This window comes from Cervus canadensis, chromosome 5 (assembly GCF_019320065.1).
Source record: "Cervus canadensis isolate Bull #8, Minnesota chromosome 5, ASM1932006v1, whole genome shotgun sequence".
NCBI lineage: Eukaryota > Metazoa > Chordata > Mammalia > Artiodactyla > Cervidae > Cervus > Cervus canadensis.
This window is the reverse complement of record NC_057390.1, coordinates 46,142,523-46,166,206: the sequence shown is the minus strand read 5'-3', so window position 1 is coordinate 46,166,206 and position 23,684 is coordinate 46,142,523. Positions and strand designations below refer to the sequence as shown.

The following is a 23,684-nucleotide window of genomic DNA, read 5'->3' as shown; positions in this document are numbered from 1 at the left end:
TACCTCATTGGTAGCACAGTTATCAATATAATACAGTTTATTTACTGCTTCCTTTGCTGTGTGCTCAGTATTTTCCTTGCCATTAAGGGTTTGTTATTGAGATGCTAAAATATTTTGAAGATGTGTTATGACTGGATAATAGTCCAATGAATCCTTGTGCCATATCTTATTTAACTGTTTGCTGTCATTAAATACTTAGGTTTCCAATTTGTTGAAATTAAAAATAACTTTGCAGTGTTCAAATTTTACGGAAAATTTTGATCACATCTATTTCCTTAGGATAGATTCCTGAAAATAGAAGTTTGGGCTCAGAACGTGTGCTACTTAAAATGATTGGCCTTCAGTAATACCTTTCTTGCCATCTACTGTTGAAGCCTCCTGTGGGTTCTTTTCTTTAAATAATGAATGTATTTATTTTTGGCTGTGCTGGGTCTTTGTTGCCGCACGAGGGCTTTCTCTAGATGTGGCGGGCGGGGGACTTCTGTTACCGCGGAGCACGGGCCCCAGGGCACGTGGGCTCAGTAGCTGTGACGCATAGCCTCAGTTGCTCCAGCCGGGCATGTGGGATCTTCCTGGACCAGGGACCAAACCTGTGTCCCTGCATTGGCAGGTGGATTCTTAACCACTAGACCGCCAGGGACATCCTCTCCTCTGGATTCTTGATTAAACGTTCACTAATTGCTGGACTGTCATTCTAACGAATAGTTAAACATACTGTCCAACAGATAGAGACACAGGAATGAGACGGTCTGAGTGAGACAGGCTGGAACCTGGACCCTTTGCTGCGATGCTTGCACCTAGACACACCTCTCCTGAAGCAACAAAATACAAAGAAACTGTTACTACATAGGACTAATAAATAAGTGCATGCATGCGCAGTTGGGGCAAATTGTGGACAAAAGATACAAAGAGACCGAAAAACCCAACTGCCACTTTTGAAGATCCTGGAGCAAGAGCAGGGTACTGCGCATGCCCTCTGCACACAACACCGCCTAAGGCGTGGGCAGACCACCTAAGCCACCCCTCTGGCGCGACCCCTCGACACATGCCTACACTCACCCCATGTAAGGAACCAGCCTGCCCCTCCTCAGGCAGCGAGTGAGCAAGGGAACCTGTTGGTTATTCTTGCTGCCCCTTCTATAGCAGGGGCCCCCATAAAGCCTTGCCTGAATTTCTTATCTGGCTTCTGATCAATTTCTATTGATTAAGGAAGCCAAGAACGCTGGTTGGTTGGTAACATGAGTGCTTTGATTATAATTTTCTTTCCTTTGGTATATAATTTTTGAGTAGTTTAAATATTCCTATATATTAGGCTCTGCATAGGATGTAAAATTAAGAAAGGCTTCTGCCCTCCAGACCTGTAACTATTTGAGGCCCTTGTATATGTACTCAAATAACTGCAAAGCGAGGAAGATTGTTACCCATGGCTTAGCTTAGTAAATAGGTTCTCATGAAGAAAGCACAGATGTAGCCAAACAGCAGTCAAGGAAAGCAAGCCTTATGATGGTGGTGATGTCTGCACCATGTTCAAGGGGAGCCTGTCCGTTGGTGGACACACATGTAGGGGAAGGACAGCCACATGCACTACTTGGGCTGAGCGTAGTCTCTAGGCAGACACTCGCAGAGGTGTAAAGGTTAGTAAGGATTCTGGCAGGAGTGAAGCAAGGTTAAAAACGGAGGGGTAGGACTTCCCTGGTGAACATTGGTTAAGATTCCATGCTTCCACTGCTCAGGGCATGGGTTTGATCCCTGGTCAGAGAACTAAGGTCCTGTAAGCTTTGCAGCATGGCCAAAAAAAAAAAAAAAATGGAGGAGAGTATGGAAGAAAGATGGGAAAAGTGGCTTCCAGCACCTGAAATGCCAGGCAGAGGAGTTTAGATTTTATTCCATGGACAGTCAACTTTGTGCCTCTGAGCAGAAGAATGACGTGATCAAAGTGGAGGTGGTATGTAGTAAGAGACAAGCATGTAAGCATGTTCAGTAGATTTGTTTTTTTTAGAAGTTCAGTCCTAAGATGCAAAGCATTAGTACAACAGAAGTGGAGACAGATGAGGAAGGAATTGTTCAGTTGCTCACTCGCGTCCGACTCTGTGGCACCCCATAAACTGCAGCACCACAGGCTTCCCTGTCCTTCACTATCTCCCAGAGTTTGCTCAAACTCATGTCCGTTGAGTCGATGATGCCATCCAACCATCTCATCCTCTGTCGCCCCCTTCTCCTCCTGCCTTCAGTCTTTTCCAGCATCAGGGTCTTTTCCAATGAGTAGACTCTTCAAATCAGGTGGCCAAAGGATTGGAGCTTCAGCATCAGTCCTTCCAGTGAATGAATATTCAGGGTTGATTTCTTTTCAGATTGACTAGTTTGATCTCCTTGCAGTCCAGAGGACTCTCAATAGTCTTCTCCAGCTCCACAGTTCAAAAGCATCAATTGTTCCACAGTCTTTTTTATGGTCCAACTCTCACATCCGTATATGACTACTGGTAAAGTTATAGCTTTGACTGTATGGACCTTTGTCAGCAAAATGATGTCTCTGTTTTTTAAATGCTGTCTAGGTTTGTCATAGCTTTTCTTCCAAGGAGCAAGCTTCTTTTAATCTCATGAGCGCAGTCACCACCACAGTGATTTTGGAGCCCAAGGAAATAAAGTCTGTCACTGTTTCCATTGTGTCCCCCCCCCCATCTATTCTCTATGAAGTGAGGAAGGAATGAGTATCAGGAATTAAAAGGAGGAGCTGATAGGATTTGGTCACTGAATGTGAAGAATTCAGAAATCTGTTGGAATTTTCAGGGCAGGACCATTAACAGTAATAAAGCCCAGAGAGAAAAGTGGGAGTAGCTGACTCTCTCTTGGTGAGGGAAGAGGATATAACATATTCATTAATATTATGTTGTTTCAGGTGATGGTGGAATCCCTTGAATGTGAGCTTAGATCCATTAGAAAAGGTGTCAAAGCAGATGAAATCCAGATGCTTTTCTAGCTAAACATTACTGCCTGTGATATTCAGTGAAAGAAAGTGTTAGTCATGCAATCATGTCCGACTCTTTGCGACCCCATGGACTGTAGTCTGCCAGGCTCCTCTGTCCATGGAATTCTCCAGCGAACACTGGAGTGGGTTGCCATTCCCTTCTCCAGGATATCTTCCTGACCCAGGGATCAAACCTGGGTCTCCTGCATTGCAGGTAGATCCCTTACCGTATGAGCCAGCAGGGAAGCCTGAGGCTTTAAACAGTCAGGGTACACATACAAGCCTTTAGGATTCTTGTATATACCTTGTCGGGGTGCTCCTTCTGTTTCCTCCAGAGCTGCCAGGCTGAGCTCTCTTTTCTGAATACTTCACTTCCACCTCTTCATCCCCCTATTAAGGAATGAGCATTAAGCAGTTACCTGTAAGGGTCTGTAAGTTAAGAACTCTTTATTTGAATGGATGGATATACTTGTAGCACTTATTTCTAGAAGAGAAAAGAAACACTCTACATTTTTTTTAATACAACACTTTGTTGGTTTTTAGAATTATGCTACTAGGCTGATTTTTCTGTTTCTGATTTTTAGAATCAAGCAAGAATTCTTTTCTTATTATTTTGCACTGTTGGATATAATTGCTTCTTCAGAGCAACCTTCAGTGTCTTCTTTGTTTCTCTGTTTCAGGGAACTGGCTCGGGAGAAGGTAATGCGAGAAGTGAAAGCCTTAGCCAAGCTTGAACACCCAGGAATTGTGAGATATTTCAATGCTTGGTTGGAAGCGCCACCAGAAAAGTGGCAAGAAAAAATGGATGAAATTTGGCTGAAAGATGACAGGTAACTTGGTTTGACATAGACTTAAAAATGAGTGTTTCTTTCCGGTTAGTCTTTGACTTACATGAATAAAATATCCTTTCTATTAGTATAACTTTAGAGGTTTTTTTTTTTTTAAACAAAAGAATAGCACATTACTGATTCTGTTATCATGTTTTAGAATCTTCTCTAATTACTTAAGTTGGTTTAGTTTTTAGAACATGAACTTTTTTTTTCCTTTTTTTTGTCCAGAACGTGAATTTCCAAGCTTTTTGGTAGATAGGGCTATATGATTTATAATTCACTGAGGGATTTACAGTAGCCTTTCTCAATGAGAGACATTGTCTGACTTTTGTCTCCATTTTTTATTTTCAATTTTCATTTAGTTTCTTAGGATTGATGGTTAGCAATTTTACAACTCCTTTCTGAAGTAGTTTTAAACTGCTTGCATTTAAAAATATGTGAACTTAGGCAACCTGTAGATAATTCCTATGTTAAACATGCTATTTATTCCCTAGGAGAGAAGGTCCTTTTTAAAAACTACTAAATAAAAAGAAAAAGGAAACAGGCTACTTACTAAAGGGCTGGAGTAAAAATAGACTACTTACTAAATAGCATGAGCTCATGCGTGTATGCAAGCATGTGCATGCTCAGTTGTGTCCGACTCTGTGACCCAATGGACTGTAGCCCGCCAGGTTCCTACGTCCATGGAATTTTCCAGGGAAGAATACTGGAGTGGAATTTCCTCCTCCAAGGGATCTTCCCCACCCGGGGATCAAACCTACATCTCCTGTGTCTCCTGCATTGACAGGCGGATTCTTTAGCACTGAGCCACCTAGGAAGCCTGCTTACTAAATAGACTACTTACTAAAGAGCTGGAATAAAATTTCTGCCTAGAAGTATCTGACACAGCCCTAGATCCATATGAGATACCTAGTTAGCTGCAGTGACCACTGTCTATAGCCCAGCCACAGAAGGACCAGGAGAAGTGGCTCTGTATGTCAGGCCCTGATTTGGATGGGGGCTTCCAGATCACAGGTACGAGGGTTCCTGGCCTTGGTCTTCCTTTGTGCTTTCTGTTTTACATAGAACATGGCTGCTCTGTGCATGACAGTCTCAGATAACAGTTTCTGGTATGAAATCAAGCTTTCCAGTTAAGGAACGGCCCAACTGTGACCTTTGTCTCCTGTGGCATGCTTTCATTGAATTTTTGTGTCCTCCTCTGGGGACTGGCTTTATTATAGATGAAGCTTTGGAAGCAAAGGGTGTAGTTACAACATTGTAAGTCAGCTATACCTCAATAAAATTAAAATCAATGGAGGGCAGGAGGGAGGCTCAAGAAGGAGGGCATATATGTATACTTAGAGCTGATTCATGTTGCACAGCATGCATGCTAAGTCGCTTCAGCTGTGTCAGACTCTTTGCAACCCTATGAACCGTGGCCCACCAGGCTCCTCCCTCCATGGGATTTCTCCAGGAAAGAATACTGGAGTCGGCTGCCATGCCCTCCTCCAGGGGATCTTCCCGACCCAGGGATCAACCCCTTGTCTCTTACGTCTCCTGCATTATCACTAGCGCCACTTGGGAAGAACATAAGATTGTAAAACAGTTGTACTTCAGTAAAAAAAATAAATTAAAAAAAAAAGCTACTCTAAAAAAATTAATAAGCAGATAGAGGATGTAGTTCATGCAATTTAACCTGCACATGTTCACTCCTGTGCCTTTTACTTCTCCCACTCTTAGCACAGACTGGCCGCTCAGCTCTCCTAGTCCCGTGGATGTGCCTTCTGTTAAAATACGCAGAATGGATCCTTTCTCTACAAAGGAACGTATTGAAATCATAGCTCCTTTGCCACACAGCAGCAGGTCTTTTTCAGTTGGGATTTCCTGCGGCCAGACCAGTTCATCCGAGAGCCAGTTCTCTCCGCTGGAGTTTTCCGGGATGGACCACGGAAATGTGAGCAAGTCAGCAGATGTGGTATGCCAACTCCAGGACAGCTGCCTTACAGACTGCGATGGGGAGGATGGTACCATGGATGGTAATGATGAAGGGCACTCCTTTGAACTTTGTCCTTCGGAAGCTTCTCCTTATGTAAGGTCCAGGGAGCGAACCTCCTCGTCTATAGTATTTGAAGATTCTGGCTGTGATAACGCGTCCAGCAAAGAGGAGCCCAGAATGAACCAGCCGCCTGTGGGCAACCATTATGCGGATAAACTAACTGCGCTCCGGCATTCCGGTAGCAAATCTCCTTCAGAACCTACTGTGTCTGTTTCTCCGTCAAGACCGACCACTTTAAGTTTAGACCTCACTAAAAGCTCGGTGGGGAAACTCCAGCCCAGTTCGCCCAAGGTTTATCTGTACATCCAGATGCAGCTGTGCAGGAAGGAAAACCTCAAAGACTGGCTGAACAGCCGCTGCACCATCGAGGCGAGAGAGAGGAGCGTGTGTTTGCACATCTTTCTGCAGATTGCAGAGGCGGTGGAGTTTCTGCACAGCAAAGGGCTCATGCACAGGGACCTCAAGGTCTGTTATCTGTGGCTTGTCACCCGAGGGTTTCAGCCTGTTCTATTTTTCTATTCATTTATTTCGTTTACTTATTTTTTTAAAAATTGATCTTATTTATTTATTTGAGTGCATTGGGTCTTTGCTGCAGCACACGGGATCTTTCAGTGCAGTGGCTTCTCATGTTGCAGAGCACAAACTCTAGAACGCTTTGACTTCTTTAGTTGTGGTGCATGGGCATGCTGCAGTCCATGGGGTCGCAAAGAGTTGGACATGACTGAGCAACTGAATTGAACTGAACTGATGGGCTTAGTTGCTCCCCAACACGTGGGATCAAACCGGTGTCCCCTGCATTGGTGGGTGGATTCTTAACCACTGGCCCACCAGGGAAGTCCTTTACTTATTTATTTTTCTTTTTAGAAGATTGACTTGACTTTTCTGAACCACTTTTCAGAGTCAGACCCATCTGGGCCAGCCCCCTAGGAGCTGAGTGACTGCACATCTCAGCCTCAGTTTGTTGTTATTGTTCAGTCGCTTGGTCGCATCTGACTCTTTGCCACCCCATGGACAGCCAGGCTCCTCTGTCTGTGGAATTTCCCAAGCGAAAATACTAGAATGGGTTGCCATCTCCTTCTCCAGTACTTATTTATTTTTATTGAAGTAACACAATGTTGTGTTAGTTTCGGGTGAACAGCAAAGTGATTCAGTTATATATATATTCCCGGTTGAAAAGTTCTTTACTGTGTTCATTCTGACCTGTCTTTGAGCCTAATGTTAAGCCTTCTAGGCCGTCTAAGCTTTTTATATTTTGGTCACGTGTTTGTCACATGTCAGTCTCAGCATAACTGCCAGCAGTTCTCAGGGCTCCACGTTTTAAGTCTTTTGGAGATGCTGGGGAGAAAAGTATTTTTTTCTGCTACTGTTGATCACGAAGTCCTGGGCTTTCTTCTAATTGATAAGCCAAGGACACACGGTTGTTCAGTCGCCGGTTGTGTTCAACTTTTTGTAACCCCATGAACTGCAGCACACCCGGCCTCCGTGTCCCTTACCATCTCCCAGAGTTTGCACAAGTTCATGTCCATTGCATGCCGGCCAATCATCTCATCCTCTGACGTCCTCTTCTTTCCCAGCATCAGGGACTTTTCCAATGAGTTGACTGTTCACATCAGGTGACCGAAATACTGGACACATACCCATCCCCAAACCAGTCTTCTGGCCAGGGCCTGGGATTATGCTTATGGTGGATGCAAGCTCTAGGTGCAACCTCCAGATAACATCCCACATGAACCATGGACTTGCTGCCCAGAAGAAGGAAATTTCTAAAGTCACTTCCAGATGCTTCCAGGGAAGCATAGAGGGATGGATAGATGGTGGAGAACCAAAAAGGAACCAAAGTCTGTTAGTGCTGGGTACATAGAAGCTGACACCAGAGCCCAGAGAGGGGAGGAATGAGGAAATTGAAGGCAGCACAGTCTAATCCTATCTCTTGTACAAGGTTATTTGAGGAAGAATGGGGGTTATGTGCAAAGTCACTCAGTCTTGTCCAACTCTTCTAGACCCTGTGGACTGTGGCCCACCTGGCTCCTCTGTCCATGGGATTCTCCAGGCAAGAATACTGGAGTGGGTTGCTATTTCCTTCTCCAGGAGATCTTCCTGACCCAAGGATTGAACCTGCATCTCCAGCATCTCCTGCATTGGCAGGCAGATTCTTTACCACTAGCACCACCTGGGAAGCCACATTTGAAGCCCAGTGAAAGTAAATTTTATGAGCTAAATGGCTTTTTTCCCCTTTTATTTCAAAGGCCTATGAATGGTGGTCATGTTAGCTGAGGTTAGAGTAAGCTGTAGGGAAAGATGATAATATTATATATACATATATATATATTTATTTTTTGCTGTGGAACATATTTAAAATCTTTACTGAATTTATTACACTATTACTTATGTTTTAGTTTTTTGGCCAAGAGGCACGTGGGATCTTAGCTCCCTGAGATCAGGAATCCAACCTGATTCCCTGCATTGGAAGGCGAAATCTTAACTTCTGGGCTGTCGGGGAAGTCCCAAGATGATATAGTTCTTGTGCAGGACTTTGAATGTGAGGAGCCCATGGTTAGGTGTATCCAATGAGCAGTTGCATATAAGAGTTTAGAATTCGGGACAAGGTTCATGCAGTATTTGGGAACCTGTATTAGAAGAGACAACGTAAGATTGTAGTTAAGGGAATTTCCTGGCAGTCCAGTGGTTAGGACTCTGCACTTTCACTAATGTGGGGCCCAGGTTCAATCCCTGGTTAGGGAACCAAGATTCCTCAAGCCGCACAGCCAGAAGAAAAAAGAAAAAACTTTATATATGTGTGTATATATATATATATATATAAAGATTGTTGTTAAGAGCTCTTATTATTCTCCATGACAGCCTACATTTCCCTTTCATAACAAGCCCTAGATCCTTCTGTTTCATTCATTCACCAGGTAGTAGTGATTTGCTGCCACAGGGCAGTGGGGCAGATGCCCTTTTCTCACGGAGCCAGACCGCCTGGGTTTGAAACCCTGCTCCACTTCTTACTAACTGGGTGACCTTGGGTGATTTACTTAGCTTCTCTCTGGGCCTCAGTTCTCATATCTGTGAAAGGAGAGACCAATAGGACTAAAAGGGTTATGAGTATTGCATGAGTTAATAATAATAAACAGTAATAAAACCACTTAGATCATCTTCTGGCCTATTGCAAATGCTCTGTATGTGTTTGTTGTTATTATAAACATCCTGTAGGTCAGAAATGTGGAGAAGCTTGCCGAGAGAGTGTACAGAATAATGAGATTTAGTGTTATGTGGCAGCCTGGATGGGAAAAGGAGTTTGGGGGTGAATGGATACGGGTGTGTGTGTGTGTGTGTGTGTGTGTGTGTGACTGAGTCCCTTTGCTGTTCACCTGAAACTGGCATAACATTGTTAATTGGCTATACCTCCAATACAAAATAAAAAGTTAAAAAAAGAATAAGGAGATTGAGGATTAAGCACCCTAGACACTAGGGAATGTGACTCTCTAAGGGTTTATTTAAACAGATGTTCAGTGAATACTTGCTTCCCTTGCCTCTTCTTTATTCACAGTACTTGTCTAGCATTGAAGGATTGTTTTCATTTTCATATTAGTGCATTATAAAGGGAGAGATGCTTGAGAATATCAAGTGTCCTGTATTTATTTTCTGTAGTCATTTAAATAGTTCTCTTCCCTGTCTCTTCTCCATACACACCCACTGTGCTTTTATCTGCTTTTTTTTTTTTTTTTTCAGCCTTCCAACATATTCTTTACAATGGATGATGTGGTCAAGGTTGGAGATTTTGGATTGGTGACGGCAATGGACCAAGATGAGGAAGATCAGATGGTTCTGACCCCAATGCCAGGTTACGCCAGGCACACAGGACAAGTGGGGACCAAGCTGTATATGAGCCCAGAACAGGTGAGCTGTTCCTTTTCCTTCTGAGGAATAACTAGATTTTTGTTAAAATTGTTTTTTTAAGTATGCTCTGTCCTTTTTTTTTTTTTTTTAAGCCATGAAGTCTGGCATGCAGGATCTTAGTTCCCTGATAGTAGATCGAATCCATACCCCCTGCTTTGGAAGCACAGGGTCTTAACCACTGGACCACCAGGGAAGTCCCTAAATAATTTATTAATTAGGATGGTAGCAAGCTAGATGTTTCCCTGTGAATCTTCATCTGTGCTCCATTTAAAATACCCAATAAAATAAAAATATGAAAATGATGAAAACTGACAGTAGTGTTCCACAGGCAACACAGCTAGGGTACAGTTTCTGCAACCTGGATTGGGGGTGGATAAAGAAAAATACTCACAATGCATGAAATGTGCTTGCCCTTTGAACCAGAACCTGACAACAGCCAGAAATTTAATGTTTATTTATTTTTGGCTCTGCTGGGTCTTCATTGCTGCGCGGGCTTTTCTCTCCTTGTGGCAAGCAGGGGCTGCTATTTGTTGTGGTGCGCAGGCTTCTCATTGTGGTGGCTTCTCTTATTGCGGAGCGCAGGCTCTAGGCAGTGGGCTTCAGTAGTTGCAGCCCATGGGCTCAGTAGTTGCAGCTCCCAGGCCGTAGATCACTGGCTCAGTAGTTGTGGCCCACGGGCTTAGTTGCTCTGCGGCAGGTGGGATCCTCCCAGACCAGGGATCGAACCTGTGTCTGTTACATTGGCAGGCAGACTCTTTACCACTGGACCACCAGGGAAGTCCCAGAAATTTAGAGGAGACTTTGAATGTCCTCCTCCCACACCTAACTCTCATTTCCCCTTATGTGAACTAGGTAGGAACTGTTTTCAGAGACAGTTGGAGGTAGTTTAGCAAACTGCCCTCTGTGTTAATCCACAGGCACGGCAGGAAACAGGCGGACAGGCTGAGCTGTGTTGCCTTGTGGGAAAAACTCGGTAAACGGAACGGAGACCGGAAGTGGTGGGAGCAGGGCATCCTGGGAGATTCAGTGTAGCATCCCCAGCGCTGATGATATTCACAAGCTTATAGATGCTTAGATGAGTGGTTCTCAGACTTTTTGACCAGTGCCTGTTTATACTTAAATATGATTGAGAGCTTAATAATTTTTTCTTGTGAGATTATATCTATCGATATTTGCCATATTAGAGATGAAAGCAGAAATTTATAAAATTTTAGTAATTCAATTAAAAATAGCCGTCTTAAATCTATCACTTCTTCAAGATACTTTCGGAAAAATATTTATTTTTCTAGTGAGAATAGTGGTATTTATTTCCATTTTTATAAAGCTCTTTACTATCTGACTTAAAAGGGTTAGATTTCATATCTGCTTTTGCATCTAATCCCTTGAACTATGTTATTTTGGTTCAAGTATATTAAGCAAATCTGACTTTAAACAGATATGCAGTGGGGAAGGGAGGAACATTTTAATACCATTTTCAGGTAGTTGTGGGCATGACCAAAACTCAATAAGCAAAAGTTTCTGAAGTTTCTGAAGAATCATTTGCCCTCTAGAATCTAAAACCATAGCAGTGGACATTCTGTATTCTGTTACTGTAGCATCCATTTCACACTTTGAATGGACCTGTTTTCCATGCCTGAGTTTTTAAAGTTGTGCATTGGTCATTTGGAAACTATTGGTTCTCTACATTATGTGTCTTTCCAAAAATTGTCACAATTCATTATTGTTGTTGTTCAGTCGCTAAGTTGTGTCTAACTCTTTGCAATGCCATGGACTGCAGCCACCAGGCTTCCCTGTCCATCACCATCCACCAGAGTTTGTTCAAACTCATGTCCATTGAGTCTGTGATGCCATCCAACCATCTCATCCTCTGTCGCCCCCTTCTCCTATTTCTCTCAATCTCATTATATAATATTTTTAAAAATCATCAATATTTTAATATCACCAGCAAAGCTCACCAGAAAGAGGTTTTAAGTATTAAGAAAGCTGTCAGGTTCCCAGTGATGGACACAAATTTTCCAGAATTCTGAAGTTCACTTTAAAGTTCAACTTTTATCTTTGGCAACAACTGTCAGTTTTCCTTGAAGTGCCATTCTCACTTCATTCATCTTTAAGAAAATACTGTCAAGTATCCAAGTCTGAATAACCACAGTTGGTCTACCAGTTTTTCTTTCAAGTCAAAGTGGTGCTCGATGAGAAGAGCTCAGTTAGACATTCATATAGGAACTCGAACAATTACATAAATGCTTTCTCTTGAGACAGCATTTTACTTCAGTGTGGAGCAGAACTGCTTTATGAACACTGTTCATTTTGTCACACAGAATATTAAAAAGATGTGTGCCTAAGAGGCAAGACATAATAAAATTAATCAGTTTTACTGCTTCAGCAAGGATATTTTAAGTGAAACTGTCTTTCTCTCTTACTTCCACTTTCTCTTTCTCTTTTTCTCTTTTCTTTTTTGCTTTCTCTTTCTTTCCCTCTTTCTCTTTCTCTTGTTGTTGCTTTCTCTCTCGCTTTCTCGATTTCTCTTTTTCCTTTTCTCTTTCTGTCTCTCTTCCTTTCTCTTTCTTTCTTTCCCTCTTTCTCTTTCTTTCTCTTGCTGTTGCTTTCTCTCTCGCTTTCTTGCTTTCTCTTTTTCCTTTTCTCTTTCTGTCTCTCTTCCTTTCTCTCTCTCGCTTTCTCTTTCCCTCTTTGTATCTCTTACTTTCACTTTGTCTCTTTTTTCTGTTTCTCTCTGTTGCTTTTTCTTTCTCTTTCTTGCTTTCTCGTTTTCTCTTTCTCTCTTTCTGGCTTGCTTTTTTCTCCCACCTACTCCCCCACTATGTAGACTGAAGGACATAATTACTACTAGTATGCTTTGGTGCCACTGCCTTAATTCGTGCTAAGATTCAGCAGAGCAAATGTCAACATAGTGAAAAGACAAATCATGTCTTAGAATTATTGTGAAAACAGTCTTGATTTTGTAGACTTCCTGAAAGGATGTTGGGATCCCCAGGGATCCATAGACCACACTTTAAGAACCAATGGATTAGATTATCTTTGGAAGGTTTTATCAGAGACCAGTCATAGGAATTGGCCTTTATTTTACTGTTGTACAGTATCCTTCTAGACTACCTGAGTTGTTTGCATTATTCAAGTGTATTCTTTTTCATGCTTAATATTTCCATTTTTTAATTTAATTAGGTTTTTTTATATAGTCCTATACTTAGACATCTTGAATTTCAAGATAAAGGAAAAATAGTATTAAAGTATTTAGGTAGAGGAAAAACCAGGTTACAGCTTAAAGAGTTTGTTTTCTGTAATACTCAACCCTAGAAGACAATAAACCAATAAGTACAGTTTTGATGAAAAATAGCTATGACCTGCAAATCATGTTTCTGGAAAAAGTCATTTGTGTATAAGAAAATAGGCATTTTTAGGTAAATAAGATTAAAAAAAAAAATCATGGGGCATTGGTTGGTGGTCCAGCGGTTAGGACTCCATCCTTTCACTTTTGGGTGCCCGTGTTTGATCCCTGGTTGGGGAACTAAGATTCTGCATGCCTCATGCTGTAGTCAAAAAATTTAAAAACTAACTAACTTAAATAAAAAGAAATATTGATGTGAGTATTCTCAAAGTTCCAGCCTTCCTTGGCCTTTGCCAAGTGTCAAGTTATGTGCCTAGCTTTTTTTCCCAAATGAAAGGCTTCTTCTGAGTCCTAGGAGGTCACTTTTAATTTGAATGAGACTTTTTAAGAGTCTGTTGGGTTGTAATTCGTTTGTTCCTTTTAGCAAATAAATTTTTGTTGAAGGCCTTCTCTGTACTTAGCTCAGTTCTGGATGGTAGGAATACAAAAGAAGCAGCTCCCTTCCCTCCAGGTCTTTATAATTTAGTTGTGAAGAGTAAGAAATAACACACATGAAAAATACAACCAAGAATGCAGAGAAGTCCATAATTAAGTGCTGTAATGAGGGCTAACCACAGTTGATGAGTGGTTTGGAAGATTTTCTCATAAAAATAGGTGAGGACTAAGATAGTCAGAAGTGAGAGATTTGCTTTAGATAGTGCCGGCTTTGAAAAACTTCACCTCAGGGGTAGGGGGGCAGCTTTTCCTGGCTCCTGGCTTCCGATGGGCCTATTTTACTGATGCATATCTCAGAGCTATACCTGGGCTTCCTTCTGTGATGCTGAGTAGTTTAATTACTCTTTGCTGTGGGTGACTTGAAGAAAAGGGGCTTCAGAGATGATTAACTCTTTGCTGACATTTTTACCTGCAGGATTACGTTTAAACCAAGTAGGGACTAAGTCAGTGTTGGGATTCACTCATGCTGTATGATCGTCTGTCATACTGTCTCTGTGACTGTTCTCCTAATCCTCTTTATTTGGGATTGCAGATTCATGGCAGCAGCTACTCTCATAAAGTGGACATCTTTTCTTTGGGCCTCATTCTGTTTGAATTACTGTACCCGTTCGGCACTCAGATGGAAAGGGTCAGGGTAAGTTCTTCTCCTCCTCTCCTAAAAGGCAGAAGAAAATACTCTTCAATTTACAAAAGAATGAGTTGTAAAAGAAAAATAAGTTATTCTTAATACTAGCAACTTTGTTGACTGCAAGTAGAAGAGAAAGAATTTGTAGGCTCTTTGCTTCCATTTAAAGCTCAGCCTTCAAAAATGGTTGAGGTGAATTGTCTGTTGCTTGCTGTTGCTTAAATTCATCATAACTTAACCATATCTTGCACTCAAATTTGCCACAAGGTGGGGCGATGGTTGTGGTCAGAGAATTTTCCAGAGAACAAATGGCCACACAGTCATATGCTTAAAAGCTGAAAACCTAAGCATAGTTAAGTTTTCTTTCCCCTCTCAAAATAAACCATGACTGTTGCCTTTAAGGAGTATAGTAGTGAAAGTCTTAAAAGTAGTGTCTAGCATATGTAAAGAATGACTACAGTTCAACAACAAAAAACAAACAACCCTGTTAAAAAATGGGCAAAGGACTTGAGTAGATGTTTCTCTGAAGATTACAGATGGCCAATAAGTACAGCATCACTATTCATCAGGGAAATGTGAATTAAAATCACGGTGAGATACCTCTTCACACCATCCAGAATAGCTCTAATAGAATAAAACAAAAGCAGAAAATAAGTGTTGGCAAGGATATGGAGATATTAGTGCTGTCATACATTGCTGGTAGGAATGTAAAGTGGTACATTCTACTGTGTAAGACAGTTTGACACGTCCTCAAAAAGGTAAACATGGAATGACCATGTTCTTCTCCTAGGTTCTACTCGTGTTTCTCCAAGAGAAATAAAAACATAGGTCAACACGGAAACCTGTACATAAATGTTCATAGTAACATTTTCATAATGACTAGAAGGTAGGAGCAACCCAAATGTTAATCAGCTTGGACCCTGGCTTGGATCCCTTGTTTCCTAGATTTCATGTTTTGTTTTGTTTACATTACTCTCCTATTTTGCTGGAGCACATTCTGCCGTAAATTTCTCAGAAAGAATGTATGAGAGGGAAAATTAATTTAGAGTCCTCAGGTATCTGAAAATGTATTTTTTTCCCCCATCCTTATACATAATTGATAAATTGACTATGTTCTAGTTCTAGATTGAAAATAACTTTGCTTCAGAACCTTCAGGGCATTGCCCCATTCTCTTATAGCTTCCACCACTGCTGTTGAAAAGCTGATACCATTCTGATGCATCATTTTTTTTTATATGGAGTATTTTGGACCCATTATATCTTCCTTTCTGAGGGCTTTAGGGATTTAGTTTTTATCAGTGCCATTATGAAATTTAGTCCACTCAGATCCTTAAAGATGTCCCCACCAATCCCGCCCACCCACCCCCCCCCCCACTCCCCTGCTCACTTACTATACTTAGCACTTGGTAGATTCTTTCAGTTAGAAGGGATTCATCCTTCAGTCTAGTAAGTTTCTCATATTTTTTTTGATAAATTCTTCTCCAACTTTTTTGTTTTTTCCTGGAACTCTTGACTTATTCCTAAAAATGTCTAATTTTTCCCCCTCCTATTTTCTATCATTGTCTTTTTGTACTATTTTTTGCAGAAGTTCCTTAACTTGTTCTTATAAATTTCCTAATTCCTTTGACAATTCAGTTTTTACCATCTGAGATTGTTCCTTTTTTTGTAGTATTTGCACTCTTTTTGCATGAATTCATTCTCTTCATATTGCTGACAATCTCAATTATATGTATGTATGTATGTATTTCTTCCCCCATACTGTCTCTTTCCTTTGTTTTTTTTTTTAAGCCTTCTATTTGAAATTATTATAGATGCACAGAAAGTTGCAAAGATAATACAAAGAGATACCCTCCATCCAATTTCTCCTAAGTGTAACATTTTACATAATTATAGTACAACATAAATTTGACATTGGTACTTTGTATTATATATGGCTCCATGGTATTTTATCTCATGTATAGGTTTCTGTAACCAACACTACAGTCTAGATACAGAAGTGTTTCATCCTTCTTGCTACCCCTTTATAGTCACACTTACTTTCTCCCTACTAATATCTCTGAGTTTTATAATGATTTGTGTGTGTGTTTCACATGTTGACAATCCTGTCCATATTTAAGAATGGTGCTCTAAAATGGTAACTAGAAGTGGACATTAAAAAATAAACAAAAAAGGGAATTCCCTGGCAGTCCAGTGGTTAGGACTCAGAGCTTTCAACTGCTGTGGACCCCTATTCTATCTCTGGACAGGGAACTAAGATCCTGCAAGCCAGGCAACCAAAAAAAAACAAAAACAAAAAACCCTGAGGTGGATATGACTGTTAAGTGTTATGATCCAGTTCTTTCTTTGGGGTGGCGATGGGGGAGAACACTCACATGTTAGCATCTCTTGGACTTTCCTCATTCTCTCCAGAGAAGAAGCTTCATTCTCCTGCCTGAGAAAGAACTGGGATGGATGGGGGGGTGGAGAGTGTCTTACTATTGCAGATCTTCGCTTGTTCTGTTTTCCATGCCCACCCCCGACTCATCCTCATGCCTCTGTATTGGCCCTATGTTTGAAAAGCCTTGGTTCAGTTTCTTCGAATAACAAACCTATGTGTTCTGTGAAAAGTGAAAGCGTTAGTTGCTCAGTCCTGTCTGACTCTTTGCAATCCCATGGACTGTAGCCTGCCAGGCTCCTCTGTCCATGGGATTCTCCAGGGAAGAATACTGGAGTGGGTTGCCCTTCTCTTCTCCAGAGGATCTTCCCAACTCAAGGATTGAATCTGGGTCTCCCGCATTGCAGGCAGATTCTTTACTGTTGGAGGCATCGGGGAAGCCCTTGCCTGTTGGAGGCATGGGGGTATGTAATATCACTTCCTGTACAGAACTTCCGACAGCTCTCCTACAGCCATCTTCATCCCTCACCCCACCTCCTGCAGGTTCCACACAGCTAAGCAATTCCCCATCTGTTGGCCTTATCCCTCTTGGGTGCCCTGGTTTAGCTTTCTCTGTTGAGCTTAAATAGTTACACTATGTTTCCATCTACTTTGTCTCTCTTTCCAAAGATGTGATCTTTTCTTCCATTGCACTCATTTTAAAGATTTAAAATGTTTTTCCTTTCTTTGCCCTTGCTTTAGTGAAAATGTTTCGAAATGTAGTAAAAAAAAAAAAAAAAAAGAAGAATCTGCCATGTTTACTCTTTTTTTTTCTTTTTTTAGTATTTATTTATTTGGTTGCACTGGATCTTAGTTGTAGCACAGAGGATCTCTGATCTTTTGTTGTGGCACGTGGGATCTAGTTCCCTGACAAGGGACTGAACCCAGGCTCCCTGCAGTGGGAGTGCAGAGTCCTAGCCACTGGACCATCAGGGAATTTCAGAAAATCTGCCTCGTTTAGGCAGAACCCCTCTGAGATTCTATTAGTGAATGCAAAAGAGACTATTCAATGATTTGACCAAGATGTTTTTCGAGAAACTAATTTTATTGAGCTATAATTTACACACAGTACAATGTACCCACTTTGTATATTTTTATGAGATTTTGATACTTTTAAACCTTCATGTAACGACCACTACATTCAAAATACAGAATATTTCTATCATCCCCAAAAGTTGCCTTTTGTTCCTTCCCAGTCAGTCTCCTGTTCTTTCATCCCCCATCCTGACTCCAAGCAACCACTAATCTGTTTTGTCTTAGAAAGTTTCGTATGAATGGAATCATACATGTATATACATTTTTGTGTCTGCCGTCTTTGACTCACCTTAAAGGTTTTAAGGTTCATTCATTACTCAGTGTATCAGCAGTTTCTCCTTTTTATTAAGTAATATTCCATGGTATATATACATAGTTCATGTCCATTTACCTGTTGGAAACACCTATGAGTAACGTGACTGTGGGACTCTCCTGGTGGTCCTCTGGTGGAAAATCCGCCTGCCAATGCCGGAAGCAGGGGTTCGATCCCTGGCCTGGGAAGATCCCACATGCCAGAGCAACTGAAGCCTATTTACTACAATTACTGAGCCTGCACTCTGGAGCCTGTGCTCTGCAACAAGAGAACCCACCACAATGAGAAGCCCGTGTGCTGCAGCCGGAGAAAGCCACTGGGCAGCAAAGAGGACCCAGCGCAGCCATAAATAAAGAAATAAAGTTGCTGTGAACATTTGTAAACTGGTCTCTTTGTAGACATACATCTATTTTCATTAGTCTTGGGTAATGAGGAGGTAGGGTTGGTAAATTATGTGTAAGTGGTTTAACTATATAAGAAAGTGCCATTTTATATTCTCACCCACAGTGTAGGTGAGTTCTAGGTCCTCGGCATCCTCATCAACACTTAGGTTTTTTAGTCTTTACATTTTTTGGGTATTCTGATAGGAGTACAGTATAATACAGATTGTGGTTTCAGTTTGCATTTCTCTGATGACTAATGACCTTGATCATCTTTTCAAGTCCTTTGCCAAGTATATGTATTATGACTAATTTATTCCAGCCAGTGGCTTCCCATTTGATTTCCTTAATGATGTCTTTCAAAGGGCAGCAGGTTAAAAAAAATATATATATCTGATGGGATTAAAAATTCTGTGATTCAAGACTTAAGCATTTATCTGCACATTGTTTGGTATGACCTACCTATTAGCAGGTGAAACACTCCCTTCTATGGCCTGCGTCATAGATTCTTCTAGTGAAGTTTCTGTTTTCCTTTAGTGGGAAGTGACAAATGCCAACCCAGTTCATGTTTTTGTTTAAGTACATTTTAGCTTATTTCTCAAGAAATATGAAGACATACTTGCTGTATTTCATTCCTCAAAACTGATTCATTACAAAAGGAGTATCAGGGACTTGCCTGGTGGCACAGTGGTAAAGAATCCACCTGCCAATGCAGGGGACACGGGTTCGGTCCCTGGTCCAGGAAGGTTCCATGGGCTGTGGGTCAGCTCAGCCCCTGAGCCACAACTCCTGAGCCTGTGCTCTAGAGTCCGGAGCCACAGCTACTGAGCCCACGTGCCACAGCTACTGAAACCCATGTGCCTAGAGCCTGTGTTCTGCAACAAGAGAAGCCACCACAATGAAAAACCCACACACCACAGCTAGAGAGTAGCCCCCACTCGCTGCAGCTAGAGGAAGCCCAAGTGTAGCAACGAAGACCCAGAGCCACCAAAAAGAAATAAGTAATAAAAATGTTTTAAAGGGGTTTAAGGCACTGTGCCAAATAGTTTGCCTCAATTACCTTATTTAAGTCTCAAAGTGGTCATACAGAGTAGACACTGTTATCCTGTTTGTATGAAAATTTCCCAAAAAGCTAGTTTGTTTTGTATATTCAGAATTTAGCAAAATTGACTTAGTTTTCTTCACTTAAAAAGAAGACTATGTCCTTTTATATCAAATAAAGTGATTAGTGACTAGTACAAGAAGTTACCCACTTAAGAACACAAATGTGTGTTTATGAATGATTGAATTATTTTTGATGCAGATCAGTCCATTTTCAGTTAAAATTCAGATGTCAGGATCATTTACAGTTCTAATATATGTAAATTATTTGGTGATTTGGTGGCAGGTAAATCTGTGCCCAGGGAGCACTGATGTATAGATTATCAAGTCAGGAAAAGCTATTGATAAATTTTCCATCTGCTTAATGGTCAGCCTTGTTTACAGTATCAAAAAATATCTGTTTAAATAGATCCATATATCAAAATAGATTTAAAGATAAGTAACACTTTTCTTTCTTTTCAGATCCTAACTGATGTAAGAGATCTCAAATTTCCACCACTGTTTACTCAAAAATATCCTCGTGAGGTTGGTATAATTCTCATCTTTTATTTTCTTTAAAATCTTACTTAGGACATGAAGTCAGCAGTCAGCTCATCAGTTTCCACGTTTTACAGATGAGGAGGCCTAAGGTCTAAAGAGGAAAGTGACCTGATCCCAACAACATACAACTTGTTAAAACCAAAGCCTGGGGAATTCCCTGGTTAAGAATGTGACCTTCCACTGCAGGGGTGCGAGTTTAGTCCCTATTCTGGCAGCTAGGAGTCTGCTCCATGCTGCATGACAGCCATCCGGGGATTGTAGCAACCTCACTTTTCAGTAGGGCTTCCCAAGTAGCTCAGTGGTAAAGAACCTGCCTGCCAATGCAGAAGATGCAAGAGACACAGGTTCGATCATGGCAACCCACTCTAATATTCTTATCTGGAAAACTCCATGGACAGAGGAGCCTGGCAGGCTGTAGTCCATGGGGTCACAAAGAGTCCGACATGACTTTCAGTAAGGCTGAACGTAAAGAGCTCACCCTCATAGGAATCAAGTTGCCATTATAATCAGGCCATTAATTTCTTTATCTTAGTGAATTTGACACAGATCTTAAAAACCAGCTTCTTAAAAAAAGTCACTCATTTCCACTGATTTTGTGTGTTGGAATTATACCCCTCAGAGAAACAGTAAATGATTCAGAATAGTGGGAAGGGAAAAGTAAAATGGTCTTGATGGTGAAAACCGTGTGTAATGAACTTTTGAAGTTTCTTTTTGCAGTTTTTGTTTATTTATGTTATGTCCACAAACACATCGCTTTAAAATTTATGCATGAATTTTCTTAGTAAATTCAGTTGAAGTAAATTAAAATGTGTGGCTAATTATCAAATTGGAAAAAGTCTGATTGATCTTTCAGTATTTTAAGTATATTGAAGGATTGCATTAAAAATGAACTTTATAACAATGTAGAGATATGCTAACTTGAAGTTTATTTTACTAAAAATTAGTTTGTTGTGTATTTTGAAAAGTGGTGAATCATTTCCTGGGGGACTCACAAGAATCTGTGTTATACTAAAGTGGTTCGAAAAAAATCAGGGAAAGGGGCTAGGTACTGACCCCTGGCATGATTTATTTTTCTTTTTATTTATTGGGGTGTAATTGCTTTACAATGTTGTGTTAGTCTCTGCTATACAATGAAGTGAATCAGCTACACATTTACATATATCCTCTCCCTCTTGTATCTCCCTCTATAGGCCCCCTTATCCCACCCAGCTAAGTCATCACACAGCACTGAGCTGAGCTCCCTGTGCTATAAAGCAGCTTCCCACTAGCTATCTCTTTTACACATGGTAGTGTATGTACATCAACACTACTCTCCCAGTTCATCCCATCCTCCCTGTCCCTCTGTGTCCACATGTCCATTCTCTGTGTCTCTGTGTCTCTTTGGTATGGTTATTTTTTAATTGAAATCTTTATTGAAGTAATTGTACATTCACATGCAGTTGTAAGATGAATTTATTTTAAAGGTCAGACTGTGTTTCAGAGATGTGATTTGGGGCCCTTTATCTTAGGAAACAACCAATTAACCTGAAATAGTCCAGGTGTATTTGGAGCAAGACTTGGCCAAACTATGACCTATAAGCCTGCTACCTGTTTTGGTAATAAAGTTTCATGGGAACACAGGCAGGCCCACCTGTTTACGTACGGTCTGTGGCTGCTTTTGTATTTCAGTGGCACAGTTGAGAAGTTGCTCACACACAGATGTAGAGAACAAACATATGGACAAGGGAGGGTGAGGTGAGGTGGGTGGGATGGGATGGGGGACTGGGATTGACATACATACCCTGTTGACACCATGTATAAAATAGATGACCAGTGAGAACCTTCTGTATAGCAAAGGGAACTCCACTCAGTGCTCTGTGATGAGCTAAATGGGAAGCAGATTCAAAAAAAGGGGGATATATGTGTACCTATAACTGATTCCCTATGGAATCAAGTGGCTCAAATGGTAAAGAATCTCCCTGCAATGCCAGAAACCCAGGTTTGACAACATTCAACACAACTAACACAACATTGCAGAGCAATATACGCCAATAAAAATTAATTTAGAAAAAAAGAGAAACTGGCATACCAACTTAACATAGTTACAGAAACGTAATATTTGGCAGACTGCTGATTTAGGCAATGGTTCAGTGGCCCCTTGATCACAAAACAATTTTTATCTTTCAGTATGCCATGGTGCAAGACATGCTGTCCCCATCTCCTACTGAACGGCCAGAAGCTGCGAGCATCATTGAAAATGCGATCTTCGAGGACTTGGAGTTTCCAGGAAAGACGGTCCTCAGACAGAGGTCTCGATCCATGAGCTCATCTGGGGCGAAACATTCAAGACACTCCAGCAGCCCCCACAGCCCTTTGCCCAGCAATTAGCCTTATGTTCCGCTCACGCCCCTAACAGGTGACAACGGAATAGCCTGCTTCAAAGGAATATTGCTTTTCCAAAATCACAAACTTGAAAATATGGTTCTCCACTTGATTTTGTTTTAGGTTGCCTTTTCTAAATCAGATTTTAAACTGGATTTTGGAGCGCACACCTCATTTGAGCCAACTTTTGATTTTCGCTCCAGTCAAGGGGAGGGCTGTCACATGCGGTCCTTTCCCTCGCTGGTCTGTTGAAACTGGCTGGCCAAGCATTCCGCCCTCACGTTTTGCCTAGGGAGGTAGAAGCAATCCCTAAAATGTATAGAGATAATTATAAAATGGAAATATTTTTATAGTACAGAAAATGAAAGTCCCTACATGGTGGTAACCATATTGTTCTAGAAAGACGCTTTCTAGAGAGATCATGGGGGTTTTGAAACTGATTTCAAAACAAAGCTGACTCCATTTTTGTCCCTGGTGGGTGAATTAGGAAGCTGCATTATTTTGGAGGACAAGTAGCACAAATTATATAGCTAGTTTTCTAGGGTCATTTGTAGCATTAAATAGCTTTATTCCTCAGATAGTTCTAGAGAGAAAAATTTTTAAGAGCTTTTTGTACTTTTACCTCCAATAAAGGGAAAATGAAGCTTTTTGTGTAAATTGGTCAAAAATTCTGGCTTGGAGAAGGAAAAAAAGCCGTAGTAAGAAACAAATCATATATCACAGCTAACTGCTTCAATTATGGACTTCTTAAACCTAATGAAATCTTACATGTCTTAAATGTAATACTGTAGGTTGATACTGTCTCAGAACTGATTGTAGATAACAGTCTAATCATCTAACTTGCTAACATGTTTTTATTTTTCACTGTAAATAGGTTTATTTTTTATTTATAAAAATCCTGAACTCAATCCATTTGGGTTGGTGGTGTACAGAACGCACTTAAAAGTGTGTTAACTATTGTGACTTCTTTCAAGTCTAAATGGTTTAATAAAACTTTTAGAAATGATTTATGGTTGATTCTTATTTGAGGGAACTAGCTCCGAAATGGAATTTTTCAGATTTTAAAATGGGATCATAGGTCTCAAAAGAGTCATAACCCTACTCTCAAGAAAACTTATTCCTGATAGATGATCTTATTTACAAAGCAGAAATAGAGATACAAATGTAGAGAACAAACATAAGGACATCAAGGACCAGGGGATGAAATGGGAGATTGGACTTGACACATACATACTATTGATACTGTGTGTAAAATAGATAATTAATGAGAACCTACTGTATAGCACAGGGCTTCCCAGGTAGCTCTGTGGTAAAGAATCTGCCTGACAATGCAGCAGTCGCAAGAGAA

General features: G+C 40.9%; 1 protein-coding gene across 1 annotated transcript in view; it reads left to right on the top strand.

Moving 5' to 3' along the window:
* The window catches only part of EIF2AK3 (eukaryotic translation initiation factor 2 alpha kinase 3), a 79,079-nt gene extending 55,737 nt beyond the window's left edge, over window positions 1–23,342 (top strand). Inside the window, exons 12-17 of the mRNA XM_043468772.1 lie at window positions 3,646–3,795; window positions 5,515–6,295; window positions 9,563–9,730; window positions 14,101–14,202; window positions 19,898–19,960; window positions 22,142–23,342. Coding sequence (XP_043324707.1) covers window positions 3,646–3,795; window positions 5,515–6,295; window positions 9,563–9,730; window positions 14,101–14,202; window positions 19,898–19,960; window positions 22,142–22,342 — 1,465 coding nt within the window. The 3' untranslated portion in view covers window positions 22,343–23,342. The remainder of the gene's footprint in view (window positions 1–3,645; window positions 3,796–5,514; window positions 6,296–9,562; window positions 9,731–14,100; window positions 14,203–19,897; window positions 19,961–22,141) is intronic.
* The last annotated feature ends 342 nt before the right edge of the window (window positions 23,343–23,684 follow it).